Raw genomic sequence first — 16,588 nt, forward strand, 5'->3', positions numbered from 1 at the left:
GGGTGTGGCAGGGCTGGAGGAGGTGAGACCCACAGTCGGCATCTCGGCTTCTCACAGGCGTCCAGTGAGTGTGGGTCCGGCAGTGCATCCTGCAGCCCCGAGTGGAGCAGCCAGTTGGAGTTCGGCACCAACCCAGCGGGTAAGGTCCTTCCCACATCGTCACGGCGTCCTGCAGTCTCGATGGGCCCTGGGGTTGGGGGGGACAGCAGTGGGGGATGCCGCAGCCCTGGGGCAGAGCATCGCTGAGCCAACCCACCTGCCTCAAGCAGGAGATGCTTGCAGTAGAGGACAAAAGGAGCCTTGTCCTGCTCTCCCCACCCCGCTGTTGCAGAGAAATGAGCTCATAAATCCTCCAGCGCTTCCTTGGCTCCATGTTCAGTGAGTCCGGGCTTCTCCCGCTGCCTGATTTCCCCGAGACACCTGCTCTTCGGGAGCCAAGGAACTGGACTGCAGCAGCACGGTCCCTATCAAGGCTTCCTCCATCCCCGTCCCCTGGCTTGGCTTTGCCCGCTGCGGCACTGAGCATCACTGAGCATCGCTGCCCCGGGCTCCTTTCCCTCCCCATGCCCCCTCTGCAGCTGCTAATTTTTTTCCACTATTGCAGTCACACACACACCCCCCCCAAATCCACCTGTTTTTCCCCCCCCCAGAAGGTAGAAACTTAAATCTCATTTTCCAACAGCAAAGAAAACCTAAAAAACGTCCAAGAGTTTCACTCCCTCTTGCTCTCTCTAGAGGTCTCATCTCCCACAGGGTGGGAGCTGGGAGCGGGTCCCCGGGTCATTCCAGATGTGTGGGGGATCGTGGGGTCCCCCTTGCACGGAGCCAGGAGCTGTCCCCAGCACGCGGTCCCTGTCTCCAGCGGAGTCATCATCCCCTTACTCTCTGCAGATCACCTCCTGGCCGACGACGCGTCGGAGGACCGCAACCTCCACACGCTCTCCTCCATCGTGGAGAGCATTGCCGTGGAGGACGTGGCCGTGACGTTCCAGGAGGATCGGGTTCAAAACTGAGCCGGCGCAAACCCCAGCGGCTCTTCGAGCTGATAACGGGGTGGGAATAAGATGCCGGAAGGTTCCAGCCGCTGGAAATCGTATTTACCCCTCCGGCGCTGGGGACTGCATCGCTGAACCTTCCTTTCCCACTCCTCGCGAAATGCTCCCGCTTGGCCAGCTGGAAAAAAATGACGGGGAGAGGTGGGATTTTGGGGAGAGGTGGGATTTTGGCAGTGCTGCGGCCCCATGCTGGCAGTGGCCCCAGTTCCCACAAGGGTGGCCGCCCAGCATCGGGCTCTACTTTGCTCCCCGTGCGGGGGTGATCGGTTTTTGGGGGCCAATGTCTGTGCTGGGTTCGCTTGCTGATTTCTTTTCCAAGATGCTCTTTGACCAACGTCTCTCTCCAGCTGGTGTCCCACGGGCGCTGAGCCCCGCGCAGGCTGCGTGCGCCCTCTTTTTTACTGAACGCTGTGTGGAGTTGCCATTTGTTTTTTTTTTTTTTAATTATTATTATTATTTTTGCTAACTTATTTGGATGATTTTTTTTTTTAAATAAAGGCATTCTTGTTTGAATGGCTCTGGGCTTCCTTTACAGCTGCCCCCCCTCTGCGCAGGGCTCCCCTAATTCCCCGGTTGGGGATACCAGAAAATCCAGCTGGACCTCATCGCGGTTACTCGTCGGTGGGAACTGGATGTCCCATGCTTAAATCAGCCCTGCAGAGACCAGTGATTTCACTGGTTTGCAACTGGGGCTCAGCCCTGTACCCCCAAAAATCTCGGGGGAGCTAAAGATTAATTATATTTTTAATTTGGGCTCCAGAAAGAAGGCTCAAGGCAGCAGTGTTTTAAAATCCTGTTTATTGGAACACACATACATCCTTTCCTGACCCGATCCAGGGTTTGGAGTCCATGCAGTACCAATAATATGACGAAAGGAATAGGGCATCGATATAAAGGGCTCACTGACTCTTCAAATTAAAAAAATATTTAATACTGTATTAGGCAAATAATACACCGAAAAGACATCGTGACTGTATAGCCTCTCAGATATTGCACTTCCAGACAGCACATGATAAGTATAAGGTCATTCCAGCCATCAATAAATATCACATCAGAAATAGGGGCCACACAAGGCAAACGTGGCATGAGGAGACGAAGGGATCCTACCCTACGGGGAAGAAACGGGAAGAGTTAAGAGCCTCCTGCATTGATCCCTGCCCGTAGCGGGGAGGCAGGAGGGGAGAGCATCTCCTCTGCACCTGGAGGGGAAGGGATGGGCACGTCCCGGGGCGGTGGGTGCCCCCGCCGTGTCTCCCCGGGTGCCCAAGGCGGGTCCCCTGTCCCGTGGGTGCCAGGTACCGTCCCGGCCGGCAGCGAGCCGTATGGGGCGGTTCCAGCCCTTCCCCCCGCAGCCCTTTGTGGATGCACCATGCAGGCACAGCCTCCCCCGCCGCGTGGCATCCGGCAGCACCCCAAAACGCAGCACCCTGACCGCCCACCTCTTGGCGGGCAGACACTCTCCCACGATGCCCTCACGATGGCCGGTCCCTGCTCTGTCCCGTGCAGCACCAACCCCGGCACTGACTCCGGTCCTCCGTGAGAGCAGTTCCTCGCCCGGTCACCCCGGTGTGGGGATCTTCACGAGCCTGAATCTTCCTTGGCTTCGAGTCCTGCGGGCAGCAGCGTCCCCGATGCCCAGGGCTTGGGCGAGTCAGTGCAGCAGCCCACAGCGTATTGGCAACGTGAACCAGGCAGCAGAAAGGTTTCCAAACATCGCAGCCCACTTTTAGGGTGGCTCTGCCGCTCCGCTGGGTTGTATCACGCTTCTGCCAGCGACGGAGCAGGCACCTAGCGAGCGAGCGCATCCGTAGCCCGGCCAGCGTGGGGAGAGGTGGGTGGACAAGTCACAGAGGGGAGCCACGGGGAGCCAGGGGAAGCGGTGGGGTGCACAAGCAGAAGGGAGAGCATCCTTTTCGGACTGCAGCGTCTGTTGGTTTGGGCCGAGGCGCCGGCTGGGCTCTTGCCCTGAGAGGCAGCCAGCACGTGGCTGTACGGACAGTGGGGATGTGCTGAGAAACGAAGCGGGAAAGGCCCTGTGAGAACGCGGCTCACCTCCACCCGGGCACCCACAGGCCAACAAACCCAGATGGAGTCGGTAATGAATCCTCCTGGCAGAGGGGAGACATGTCCCAGGGCACAGCAGGGTCCCAGGGGACTCTCTGAAGTGCTCGACTATCCTTCCCTCACCCCTGTGGGACATCCCCCATTTAGAATCCCAGAATCCCAGACTGGTGAGGGTCAGAAGGTCCCTCTGGAGCTCCCCCAGTGCCACCCCCCGCCAGAGCAGGGGCACCTCCAGCAGTGGCACAGGACGGCGTCCAGGCGGGTTTGGAATGGCTCCAGAAGGCCCTCCTCAGGTGGAGATGGAACTGCCTCTGGTCACCTTTGTGCCCGTTCCCTCTTGTCCTGTCACTGGGCACCACTGAACAAAGACTGTTCCCATCCCCCTGGCACCTCCCTTGAAGGATTGATCAGCGTTGATGAGGTCCCCCCTCAGTCTTCTCTTCTCCAGGCTGAACAGCCCCACGTCCCTCAGCCTTTCCTCGTAAGAGAGATGCTCCAGTCCCCTCAGCATCTCTGTAGCCCTTTGCTGGACCCTCTCCAGCAGTTCCCTGTCCTTCGTGAACCGGAGAGCCCCGAACTGGACACAGTGCTCCAGATGTGGCCTCCCCGGGGCAGAGCAGAGGGGGAGGATGACCTCCCTCCACCTGGTGGCCACACTCTTCTTAACGCACTGAAGGATGCCATTGGCCTTCTTGGCCACCAGGACACATTGCTGGCTCATGGGCATCCTGTTGTCCACCAGGACTCCCAGGTCCCTTTCCACAGAGCTGCTCTCCAGCAGGTCAGCCCCCAACCTGTACTGGTGCATGGGGTTATTCCTCCTCAGGTGCAGTACCCTACACTTGCCCCTGCTGAATTTTGTAAGGTTCCTCTCCGCCCAACTCTCCAGCCTGTCCAGGTCATGCTGTTTGCTGGCACAGCCTTCTGGCGTGTCAGCCACTCCTCCCAGTTTTGTGTCATCAGCAAACTTGCTGATGGTACACTCCATCCCTTCAATGAATGGCATCCTGGGGTCCCCCATGGAGCTGTCTGTCCAGGGACTGGACAAACCATATGTGGTTGGGATGCTGAGCATCCCTTCTGCATCATCTCAGGGTCCTGTGAGCCTCAGGCAGCAGCGGGCTGTTCCCTCACCACTGAGGTCTCCATGGTCCTCCATGGCAATGCAAACCTGGGTGAAGGCAGATACCCTGCCTGGGTGATGCCGGGCAGAGGACGCGGGGCCTCATGTTCTCCTCTCAGTCCCCATCCAGCTCCAAGGCCTTGGTCCTCCTCGCACTTACCCAGGGACGGGCTGGTTCCGTCACGCTGACCCTCAGCAGGAGTACGTCCGGACCGTGGAGGTCTCCAGCCTTGGCGACCCAGAGGCACCAACTGGAAGTGAGTCCAAGAGCAGAGTCTCCAATTAGCGATTGCTCCAATTAGCCCTCGGCTTCCCACAGAAACATTTATTAGGCAGCATCTGTACGCTGAATCCACGTGAAGATGAGGGTCAAAGGAAGAGGGCTGTTTGGCCAGCTCTGGTGCTCCCAAGGTTTCAGGGTTATTTGGGAAGTTGCCGCTTGCCATCCCTACTCTTGGGCAGCGAGCTCCTTGCTACCCGTGTCTGGGTGCTGTCACACCTATGGATTTTGTCCCAGGTTTCATTGTCCTCAGATGGGAATTGCAGCTTCCAGGGATGCGGTGGAAAAGGTCAAGTAGAAGTTTGACCCAAACTGTTGGACGGAAAGCTGCAAAATTTGAGCAAATCTGGAAACAGGAGGAGAGCTGAGCCCAGGGCTTGGAGCCGGAAAGTGAAAGCACAAGTTTTTACTTCGCATTTGGTCATTTCTGAGCCTGCTGAAGCCAGCCCCGACCACCAGGGATGGGGCAGGTGGCTTGGGACAGTGCCACTGAGGTGCCTGGTCCAGGGGACAAACTGGGGTGACCTGTCTGGAGCCTGTGCCTCCCTACAGCTTTGGAAGGGACCAAGATAACTTGTAGAAAGGAGTCGTGTGGTGGTGGGGCAGAGCCTGGGACACGCGTGCTCAGCTAAAACACAGCTGGTGGCCAGCAGCACGGGCAGTGTGTCAAAGCAGGTCCCTGCCCACCCTGGGAGAGCGGCTACTCTGCAGCGCTTGGACTGGACTGAGCTGGTTAATTCAGTCCCTTTGGGGATGGTTTCCAAAAGGCGGGATGGACCAGACTGACCCAGACAGGGCTGCTGCTTCCCAACAGCCCCCGACACTACCCCAACAGGCTCTGACCTGGATGCCAAACCCAGGGGGGGTGACGCATATCCCCGTTTCATGCCTTGATCCAGCCCTCTCCCTCCTCCCGTGTCCTGGTTTGCAACCATTTCTCTCCTAGTGCTTGGGAAAAATGCACTTTTAGAAGACTCTAGTGTCTGAATTTGTGAAAATATTTACTTTACAGCCACCTATGGTGTGCGGGTTTCAAGGTCTCAGTGTTTTTGAGCTCACCAGGTGTGGGGATGAAGAGGAGCGAAACCTGGGACTTGACCCAAACTGGCCAACGGGGTTAGTTCATACCACGAACACCACACTCCATAGAAATTAGGAAGTTTGCTGAGGAGTTCTCTCTCTTCTATGATAGCTGCCATCCTGAGAACTCCTTGCCCCAGGTGCCAGAGCCCTGAGCCCTTCCCTTGCTCCTGAAGCCGCAGCGCTTGCAGGGTCCAACATTTGCTGTCCCCTGCTGGGAGCGCACAGCTTCTACTGATTGACAGAATGTGCTGAGGATAATCTTTTTATATTTTGTATTGGTATTGGGATCAATATTGGTTCTTTAGTGTTATTAATATTAATTATCTAGTCTTATTCTATTAAATCTGTTTGTATTTCAGCCCTCAGGTTTCCTTGTTTTTTTCCCTGGTTCCCCGAGGGGTCACTGGGTGATAGAATAATTGTTTAAATGACAATAAATTGTTGTGGGCTCCTCAGACCATAACATCCCAGCAGTTCGAAACAGAGAAATCACACAGCAGACCAGAGTCTGAAATCACCCTCCTGAAAAAAACATTCACAGCAGACAACGGCTCAAGGATCACATGGATTCAGCATCGCAGGCGACCGGCAAACCTCTCTCCCTCTCCTCTGCTGGTGGCACCTCATTCCCCACACACGCCAGGAGGTCTGAGCAGGGGTGGGAGAGGACCCCAGGGAGAAGGGGGGGACGTACCTTCCGGGGGCATTTTTTTGGCAGGAGCGGACGGAGGGGGCAGGGGCACCAGGCTGGTGACGCGGAAGCCGGCGGGAAGCGTCTCGGCCGAGCCGCTGAGCATGTTGATGCTATGGACGTCTCGCGGGCGGAAGCGCTTTCGCCAGGACGGGGTTCGACGGAAGGTCTTGTCGTCACCCTGTGAGAGAAGAGCAGGTTACAGGCCCGGTAGCAGTGGCAGCAGGACCTTGTGCCTCTGTGAGATACCAGCACTGCTTCCACCTAACTAAGGGTGTGCCTGTACATGGAGACCAACTCAAACAGTACAGAAGTGTGTCACCAAACTGGGTCAAGGACATAGGAGACCTCTCCAGAATCCCATCACATCCTTTCCAGCTTGCCTACCTCTTCTCTCCAGCCTGCCTGCAAAGACACCTTGGAGACATCTACACACAAGCCCCAGTAAAGACCTCAAGGGATGCATCTAACCTCGGCCAGGTAAGGGCATCTGGAAGTACCTGCTTCTCTCTGTGCTCTAAGGTGAGCCCTGACTAGCTCTGCTATCGTGTCTCATGGAGGAAAGCCATACGTAGGAGAGATCTAGATGAATTCCCACCTTCAGTGACTCAACGTGAACAGCTTTCTGGCTGCCTAATGGGGCATCTCCAACCCACCAGCTTTACCCGCCGCAGATGTGTCATGCCCACAACATCTGTGACTCTAAAAGGCAATATTAAAGCAGCTGGCAAGGAAAGCCAGGTGAGTCTACTTGAAATTCAGCCCACCAAGCATGAGGCTAGAAATGATGCACAAGACTCTACCTCACCTGCCTCCACAGCCTGGCAGCACATTCCTCACAGCGTGATCTAATCGTCTTAGTTTACTCCACAGATACTGCTCATGCGACTGCTCTAAAGAGTTTGCGATGCACTATTTGACACAACCGGACAGGGAGGGATAGAGCAGAGGTCCCGTCTCTCCTGTTTTCTTGCACAAGAACAGGGGCTCAGCGTTATCAGGACATGGGAGAGGTTTTGTACTCACATCGTCCAGCCTCCGATCCGTGCCCAAGGCGAGCAGGTTGTTGAACTCCCTCTCCAGCACTTGTCGAGCCTGAAAAGAACATCAAATGAGCATTCCCCGTCAGTGGGAACAGTTCCCAGCACAACCCCCATCCCAGGAAACCCTGAGAATGACAGAGAAAAAGCCATCTGAGTGCTCCGCTTTGAAAGGCAGAGTTGAGTTGGTGGGACTGGTGGAGTCACGCTGCAGCTGTGTCCCACGCTGGCCACTCTCCTCCAAAATCCCCCAAGGATGCTGCTCTCACCTGCGTGTTCTGCGTGGGGATTTGCAACACGAGCGCCAGACTGTTGTGGTCGAAGTTTTCATCGAGGGCCAGGAGCGCCCCGTGCACCCCGCTCTCAACGAGGTTGTTGGCGTACTCGCGAAGCCCGATGGACTGGATCCAGTGAATGACCTGGTCATTGGTCCACACCAACACATCTGCAAAAGAGCAAGGGCACATCTCAGAGCCAGCTCAGACCATACTCTTGGTTGTGCAGGGACCTGATGGTGTCCTGCAGCCCTCTGGCACTGCCCCAGGCTGGTCCTGGGAGTCTCCTTTCCGAGCCAGCAGCAATACTGGGTGCCCAAGTGCCAGGAACAGCTCACTTCAATTGACCAAACTAAATGCTGAAATAACAGGCAGAAATCAACTGTGAAAATTAATCCTAAGAACCCATGGCTGCTGGTGTAATTAGGGGCATTATCAATAATGAGATGTAATCTAAGCAGCAGCCAGATGCAGAGGGAATCTCAGGACAGCCAACGAGGAAGGGAAGGCTGAGCAAGCTGCGGGGTGTCCTGAGCATCTGAAATGGGCTGGAGAAGACGATCTGATGCTTGGACCGGATCTTTCCTGTCTTGACATCCTTCCTCCCGCCTCATGCCTGACTGGGGTAAGCTGTGTAAAGCCACTTGGAGCAATCTGTTGGGGAAATACCGTTCCCCACGGAGAACAACCCTCCGGGCACAGTTGCTCAGAAATAATGATTTTTCCCTATTAAAAACAAGGGATAGGAGAGAGACCATCGCTGAGCATCTCCTGGGATGTTTTCCATCTCCTTTTCCAGAGCTGGATTGTGTATGTGGCTGCTCACCTTTGATTTCGTGTTGGGTCTCTTCTCGCCTCCTCTCGAGCTCTTTGCGGTCGTAGTTGAGCCTCTTCAGGCACATGATGCCGTACTGCAGACTGGTACTGCAAGGACACGAGATGTCACCCAACCCTCAAGAGGGCTCAGCATCGCAAGGGCAAGTGGCTTGGAGGGACCTGCAGGGGGACCCACTTCCCTGCTTGCTCTCCATGTGCCCAAAGGATGCTTCAGTTCAGGGTTGGGTCAGCACAGACACAACCCAAAGGGAAGATCATGGCCAGAGAACAGGGAACGTCCCTCCCCTTCATGGTAATTCCCCACTCCATCGGTTTTACTCTGTTTTACCTGCTTGAGAGCGCAGGGATCTAAGCAATGATACTCCGAGCTCAGAGGCTGGGGAGAACCAGCCCATGGGAGCTGCTCTAGGCTGAAGGGTTCATCCCCAGAGCAGGGAGGGCCCTGGCAGGTCCATGGACACAGCCCCAAGGGTCGGGGTAGATGGTGGGACCCCATGGGCTGGGGGTACTGGTCTGCCCACTCCAAAGCCATGCCATGATGTGTTCCCCCTGCATCCCTTCTGCTCTGCATGCCAGAGAGAGGAATGCCTATGGTTCCCACCACAACCATTCCTGGTCTGAGCTGATCACTGGTGGTCAGCAGACAAGGATGTTGGTGCTTGGGCAAGGTGGCTGGGATGGTATGTCTTCTCCAAGCTGGGCTGCTGGCAGATGACTGCTCTGCTGCCAGTGGGAGACCAGGTGGGACGAGCCTTTTTTTTGCTTGTGGTTTGCTCCACAGCCAGGAGAAGGTTTAGTCCTCTGTAATTTTGCTGGAAGGAGTGTGCTGAAGGAGAACATTTGCCCATGAGCTGCCCCAGACCAGGTGGTTGAGCTTAGCTTAGAAGAGCCATCCTTCAGCTCAGCACCAGGGCTGGCCAAGACAGGGGAGAATCCCTCAAATTGCCCCATCCGCTCTCTGCTCCATGTGCAGACACAGGGATCTCCCAAAGGAGAGGACTCACCGGTGGAAGCTATCCACCATCTTCAAGTGCACTCTGAGATCTTTCTTGGTGAGGTGGTCCAGCATCCGTGCATCGACAAGACACTCCATGAAGTAGCTGCGATACTGCGGGAGACCCAAGCTGGGCAACCACTCATTCCCAATCCACTCGTGGTTCATGTCCCCATAGGCCAGCGTCTGTGGAGAAGCAAATGGAGAAGCTAGGGAGGAATCGGGACTTGGTGGAGCTGCAGACTCCTAGGAGACCAGTGACAGTTCAATGCTGCAGCCCGGGGGTCACTGTCCTGAGGATCAAACCCAGGCCAGAGGAATTTAACCCTAGTTTGTGCTGAAGGAGCTGGAGGAAACAGTCCTGTTGGCCATAGTCTGTGTGCTACTGATGTCCCCCAGGGAGACAAGGCAGTAGCCAAAAAGCAAGCACAAGGGATAGTTGGACTTTATGACCGGCTGCTTCTGGAAAAAACACGTTCATGAAAGCTGAAACAACTAAATAAGAAAGAGGTTTCGGTACATTCCCAAGTGATTTTTAAGAAGCTTAGAAATCACCACAAGATGTACTTTATGACTTGAAAATGAAAAAAAAAATGTCCGTTTTGGGCAGAAAAAGATCCATTTACTTTCAGTGAAAGCTGATTTTGGGTCCAAAACCAAAATAAAATCCACCAGAATAAAAGTAAAACATTTAAGAATGATAAAACCTGAAGAGATGTATCCAAGCAGGACTCTTTCCTCCCAGCTTTTCAGATCATGAAAATGGTCTATATCCTGAACGTGGGGCTAAAAAAGAATAGGTGAAAACTGAATGTCTGCGCAGCTAGAAACCTGCCTCCCATGCAGGGTGACTGGTCACTCTTATGTTGGGGTTTATAACACAGGATCTGTGTCTTTCACAGAAAAAGTCACTCTGCCTGACGCAGAGAAGGATGCTGCTTGATGCGAAATTCCTCGAGAGCGCTCAGAGGAGCAACCAGAGGGTGCAGGCTCAGACTCCAAGCAGGACTTGGTGAATATTGATGCCCCAAGCTCACCCCCCAGGTGCCCTGTGATGTCCAGCACTCCCTCCCATAACCACCCCCCGTACCGCCCGCAGAAAAAGGTGACACGGGGACCTCACCTGTGCCCAGCTGCCTTCCTCAGTGTCCTAAGCGTGACACATGCAGCATGTCAATAGAAAGGACAGGTAAAGTCAGTACCCGGCGGACCTGCACTGCACCACGTGTGCTGAGCGTGGGACCCCTCGGCACGGCATGACCCAGAAGGGACAGGGGTCGGTCTCACGGCTGCATGGCTCGGGGAGCTCAGCCTTGTCGACAGGGTGCTGGGGACACCCCAACCCCGCTGGGCCCAGGTTTCACCCCATCTCTCAGTCAAGTAAGGAGGATATAGGACAAGGGTTTTCTCATGGGTCTTGGGCTGGAGACGGCACAGACATGGGGGCTCATACATCTTTCTTGGCAGACACGGGTAGTCCTTGGGTTCCCCAAAGACAGACGGATGCAGAGAGAAACCCAAGCTTCAGCTTATGGGTCACAAGCCCCAGAGGGGCTGCTCAAACCATTGTAGCTATTTTTTTCCCTTATCAACCTGTTCTGGTTTTGCTTAACCTCACAAAACCTGCCAAGGAAAGTGTCACGTCCCTGCCGTAACTCTGAGCTCTCCGTCCCCAAAAGGCACCCACCAGTTACAGGTACCAGTTACAAGTCTATGCTACTCAACCAGCAGACACAAGCTTCAATAAAATGCCTAATCCACACCGCAAATCCAAACTGCTGCTCCTACACTGAGACATGGACATGGGGTCCAGTTGCAGAGAGGGGCACATGGCTACATGTCTCCAGAGGAGCCGGAGCTTTTGCAAGCACAGCCGCATCCCTCCAAGGGACCCCAAGCTACCAGCCGGAGTGGTAGGGACAAGACAGTGGAGACAATATTTGGGTGTGTTAAGGTCAACAGGAGATTAGATGGTGACTCCTTTGGGTGTAGGATAACCAATGTGGGCTCAATCTCACTCATCTATCTGAGATCACTCTTGGTTTTTGTCCTTCCTTTCTTAACGCTAACTCACAACCGACAGACAAGCTACTCTAGCCCCACCAAAACCCACAAGGGCTTGACAAAGGAAAATGCATCTGATGCTTTTAGGCCAGTTTTAGAAATTTTGGGGATATTAAAGGTTGACAGACGGTTTCTAAACAGGTGCATGGTGCTGGCCAAGAGCTGACACACGAGACGCAGTAAAGATCCCCTTCCCTCCCGGGGTTTAGCGCATTAATGCACTCCTGGAGCTCAGCTCGGTAACCGATACGCCATGTGGCGGCAGTGGGGCCGGCCAGCCTCACCGTCTTGGTGGAAGTCGCCATGTTCTCCATCTCCTCATGGGTGACCCAGACGTTTCCGGAGGACTGCAGGGAAAAGAGCAGAGTGGTCAGGGTAAACCACCACGGAGCCGTGGCCTCGGTTCCCAACCGCACTGGAAACAAGCCTGGCTTAGGCTTATGGAGGATCAGGCCACCCTTGTGCCTGGAGCTGTACTGGGGAGATCTCGCAGTGTCCTTGCAGCCTTGGTGGCACCCCACTGCTCGTGAGGACCCTGGGCTGTCTGTGCAGCCACAAAGAGCGCAGCAAGGACCACTGGTCCTTTGGATGCCTTTATACATTGGTGTTAAGCCCATGGAGCCTGCAGGCTTGTTTCTGACTACTGAGACCCCGGCCACGGCCATCTGAGGGGACACAACGTGCTTGGGGCCCTTCCGCTGACTGCGTTTTTACAGATTTGTCTTGGCATTACTGGGGAACCGCTAATCCCTCAGGGGTTTTGGGGACTGGCATAAGACAATCACTCCATCCGTTCCATGTCCTACCCAGGGCAAGGCTGGGATCTGCGGTTGCTTTGACTTGCCCCAGGAATTTCACACGGAAATTCCTTTCCCAGGAAAAGGCTTGTATTGAAATGATTGAGAAAATGGCCGTGCATAACCGAGTTGGCCCTGCAGATCCCACATATGCTGTTTTGGTGGGATTTTAGCCTCTCCAGGACAGACAGTCCCCGAGCTTTGCTCTTTGCAGGCTGCTCCGTAGGGTCAACCTCTTGCTGACAACCTCTGAGTTTGAAGACAAGAGCATCTGCTGGTGCCACAAGACAGCAAAGTGCTTCACACTCAATGGCCGAAAACAATCTTTGTGCCTGAGGACACATGTCTGGTGGCTTGACTGGTCCATGAGGGCATGTCACCCCCTCTGCGGCCATGCTTGCCTGGGACACTGGGACTCCCTGGGGACTGATGGACCACCGAGGTCCCAAGGAGTCAGGGAAAGGGGGGAAACAAGCATGTCGTCCTGCCCCATGGAGGGTCTGTCTGGGGGAAGAGTGGGTCTATATGGCATGGAGCACTTACCGTCCGTGAGGTGGGCGGTGCCGAGGGGCTCGTGAGTGAGACCATCTCCTGGATGGCCAGACGCAGCTTCAGGCGGTGCAGCGCATTGCTGATGCCGATCTCCCTCTGGATCTCAGTGTCAGACAGGGCCGACATGATGGCTCCGCTCTTCACGTTGGCTCGGCAAGCGGCAACGTACCAGGCCGGCATCCCCACCCAGAGCTGCCAAAATAGGGCAAAGCCAGTGACCGCTCTGTTGACCCACCCTAACTTCCTCTGGTAGGATCACGGCCGCCCTGTTTGAAGCTCAGTATCAAAGTTGGATACCCACATGGGGCTCCTTTTTCGTTTGTACCTTGCACAGACAGCCTGCGCGCAGCCCAGCGTCCCTCTACCTGATGGACGCGGCACATCGAAAGAGCACCCACTGAGCCTTTCACCTCAAAGCTAAGACGTGGGCTTGAGGAAACCCCAAACCACAACTCCAAAGAACACATGAGGGATCTGCTCCGCTCCTCCAGGTTTTGCAGCCACCAACCATGTGCATGGACCACACGGTGGGACTGCAGGGTGCTGTACCGCTGCCGGGGGAGCACACTACGGACCGACGGTGACCGCAAAGCTGTTGGTGCACGGGGACAATGCACGAGCATGCTCTGCCTCACCTCCAGCCAGGAGACAACGGTGGGGCCATCCCAGTGAGCAAAGGGCAATCCTTTCCTCCGAGCCTCTTCCAGGAGTTCATGCCTGGAGGGAACAGAAGCAGAAGAGTGATTTATATGGGGCTTGTGGGGAAGGGAGCAACTCTTGAAAGGGAAGAAACCATGGGCAGTAGGAACCAGCTGGGAGCAAAGCAATAAAGGAGCTAAAAGGGCTCAAGAGAGGCTGAAGATGAGAAGCCTTTCCAGCAATTCCCAGCCCCATGCCACGGCTTCTCAGCCATCAGGCAGGACATTTTCTTGCTGGGGCAGGGAAGGAGGTTCACTCACTTCTTCCGCAGGCGCCGATCCTTCTCGGCCTGAGCACCCAGCTTGCCTAGTCCCAGAGGGTCCTGTATGCCCACATCCATGTCGGTCAGCAGCACTGTTGGGCAAGCAAGATATTGTCACGTCAGTGTGATGTCCCACGGGTTCGGTGTGGGCACTGTCACAGTCCCCATGCCAGGGGGACACACAATCGCAGCACAGGCGGTGACAAGTCTCCATTTCCAATCCAACCCCCAGCCCCCCTGCATCCCTGGGAAGCCCAAGGGGATCCCCACCTGCCATCCCTCCCATTTCAAAATGCTCAACATCAAAGCAGTAAAGGATTTAGGAGTGGAAAAGCAGCTCCTACCAAAGGGCTCTGCAAAATCAAGAAGGTCCAATGGGGAGGGAAGCAGATTTGGGGACATTAAAGAGAAGATACAGTGATGGGGCGTCACTACCCTCACTGCAGCTCTTGCAGAGCATTAAGACTGATACCATGCTCAGGCCAGAGAGGACCGTGGGGCAGAAAGCACCAGCACCCAACTGCCCTGAGGCTGCAGGGAGCCCAGAGCCAGTGGCCCCAACATCCCCAAACCAGCAGGGGTGTCCCCGCTCCTCCGCCTGTCACCCCAACAGCACATCCCCAACATCCAGACTGTGCCAGGAGGCGTGCAGAGAGCCTGGCCCAGGAGGACGCCCGCCCGGCACGGAGGGGAGTAGGGCTGCTCACGGACCCTGCCCCGTGGCCCCTTCTCTGCTCAGCTGAATCAAGCGACCCTTCTCTTTTTTCCCGAACAAGCGCCCGATGGAGGATTTGATCCCCTTCCTCTTGGAGCCCTTGTGCAAGGAGTCCTGGCTGCTGTTGCTGCTGGGGTTGCTGGCCTGCTCCTCCAGCGAGCTGGGGACGGAGGAGGGAGAGGAACAGCAAAGCCTTTAGGTTATTCCCGAGCAGCGCACAAGCCACGGCAAACCCCAGCCCATCCCACAATCCCACGCTTGTCCCGTGTAAATCCTCAAACCAACAGAGCAGGCACCGGTGTGAGATCCAAAAGGTGCTCCACATACCTCTTTCCATCCTCCTGACTTAGCGCAGGGTGGCCCAGCTTCTCCAACCGCAACGTCCTAGGTGAGGATGGGGGGGACGTCTCGCATTTGATGGTGGTTTTATCCTCCCGGCTTTCATCCCGAGCTGCGGGTGACTAAACAAGCAGAGAAGCCATGAGGCTGGGCGGCCAAAGCCCAGCTCCATCCTTGCCCTGCTGCCTGCCTCTCTCTTGCTCCATGGAGGCATGGCCAAAAGAGCCACCAGGGCCCTGAGGCTTTGCCACGCTCCAGGATTGGCCTGAACTAGAGCTCTGGCAATGGCTCGAGATGCCCAAGCAGATGGGGAGGATGTGGCCGTATGGCCAAGATCCTGGGAACAGGAGGAGAGGATGCAGCCCCATAGTCCAGGTAAGGGTGTGGGGACAGAAGCTGCTGGCCCTCAGCAGAGGGCTCTGAGGAGCACAGATGGGAATGTCCCCAGCGGGGACACACAATGTTTGAGGACCTAGTGGCTTTCTGAACCTCCCCATGTCCTGCCAGACCCCCCAGGCTGCCAGCGGGCACATCTCCAAGGACCTTACCATGACACGCCTGCTGAATCCCTGGGGTCTCCAGCTCCATCCCACGCCTGCTGCACCCTGACCTGGTGTGGACAAAGCCAGGAGCAGGCTGGAAAAGGGGCTTGGACAAAACCCAACGGGATGGGAGCCACTCACTAGCAGTTTCCTCCGGTGCTTCCTCAAGTCGCTGGGCTGATTGCAAGGGGGAAAGCGAGAGAGACACAGAAAGGGGGGCAGTTAATGGAGAACCCCCGCGCACAGCAGCCCCGGGGCCAGGCGGGACAGCCTGGGAGACAGCAAATGTGGGCACCCCGGTTCCACATCACCCTCCCGCACACCCGTGCGGACGCCGAGGCATCGCTCCCACCCCAAGCAGCCACGTGCACACCCTCTCCAGCCCCCCATCCACCCCGTGCTCCTCCTCACCAACGTCATGATCCCCATGCGGTCGAGGTCCTGAGCGGCGCTGCGGGAGGTGAGCTTGGGGGTGGAGCGGCCACTGAGCGGTGGGGATGAGCTGGCCAGGGACAGGGCTGTCAGCGAGGTGGGGATGGAAGCCCTTTTGCAGAGCTGGGTGAGGTTGAGGCCCTCCATGCTGCCGCTCGTGACGCGGGTCTCCAGCTCCTCCGCACGGAGCTCGGTGGACTCTTTCTCCTCTTGGATCATCCTGGGGAAGCAGGAGGGCTCATGGCTCCCTGCTCCCCAACTTTCTGGAGAGTCACCTCACACCTCCCAGCCATAGGACCTCCCTACCCTGGGGAAATGCACCTTGGGTGCTGTGACTCCAGACCCCGATTTCCAGGAGTGGCAGCAAGACCCATCGGGATAAACATAAACCAGAGCTATGACACACCACAATTTCTTTTAATATTCGTGGAGGACTTTTTTTTAAAAATAACGATCCCTTCTGTGAGTCAGCACTGGTGCAACTGAGGGACAGGGAGGACCAAGCCCTGTGGCTGGATGTCCTGGAGCCATTTCCCTGGCTGAAGCTGAACCAAGACCTCAATTTTAGGGCATGAACGCCTCCTCCCACTGCCTGGCAGTTTGTTTTCCCCCCAGAGCCACTGCAGAGTGAGGCAGTGGTGGGGTTTGGCCTTGATCATTACCTGATCTCCTCGTTGATGGCATCCAGCTGCTCCTGGAGCATCATGGCCAAAGTCTGGGCATCTGAGTGCCCACCAGGGGAGA

General features: G+C 56.0%; 2 protein-coding genes across 2 annotated transcripts in view; one reads left to right on the forward strand and one right to left on the reverse strand.

The window, feature by feature from the left end:
* MYOG (myogenin (myogenic factor 4)) overlaps window positions 1–1,059 on the forward strand; it is a 4,563-nt gene extending 3,504 nt beyond the window's left edge. The window contains exons 2-3 of the mRNA XM_009881310.1: window positions 58–139; window positions 892–1,059. Of these exons, the coding sequence (XP_009879612.1) occupies window positions 58–139; window positions 892–1,013 (204 nt within the window). The 3' untranslated portion in view covers window positions 1,014–1,059. The remainder of the gene's footprint in view (window positions 1–57; window positions 140–891) is intronic.
* Window positions 1,060–4,434: 3,375 nt separating this feature from the next.
* The window catches only part of PPFIA4 (protein tyrosine phosphatase, receptor type, f polypeptide (PTPRF), interacting protein (liprin), alpha 4), a 33,318-nt gene continuing 21,164 nt past the window's right edge, over window positions 4,435–16,588 (reverse strand). The window contains 15 exon segments of the mRNA XM_009881312.1: window positions 4,435–4,493; window positions 6,300–6,477; window positions 7,323–7,391; window positions 7,606–7,781; window positions 8,438–8,535; window positions 9,453–9,628; window positions 10,566–10,592; window positions 11,791–11,853; window positions 12,847–13,047; window positions 13,491–13,572; window positions 13,815–13,908; window positions 14,528–14,691; window positions 14,859–14,992; window positions 15,824–16,064; window positions 16,507–16,588. The exon segment at window positions 16,507–16,588 is cut by the window's right edge and continues 22 nt beyond it. Of these exon segments, the coding sequence (XP_009879614.1) occupies window positions 4,435–4,493; window positions 6,300–6,477; window positions 7,323–7,391; window positions 7,606–7,781; window positions 8,438–8,535; window positions 9,453–9,628; window positions 10,566–10,592; window positions 11,791–11,853; window positions 12,847–13,047; window positions 13,491–13,572; window positions 13,815–13,908; window positions 14,528–14,691; window positions 14,859–14,992; window positions 15,824–16,064; window positions 16,507–16,588 (1,844 nt within the window).

Source organism: Charadrius vociferus, unplaced genomic scaffold (assembly GCF_000708025.1).
Source record: "Charadrius vociferus isolate BGI_N301 unplaced genomic scaffold, ASM70802v2 scaffold333, whole genome shotgun sequence".
Classification (NCBI taxonomy): Eukaryota; Metazoa; Chordata; class Aves; order Charadriiformes; family Charadriidae; genus Charadrius; species Charadrius vociferus.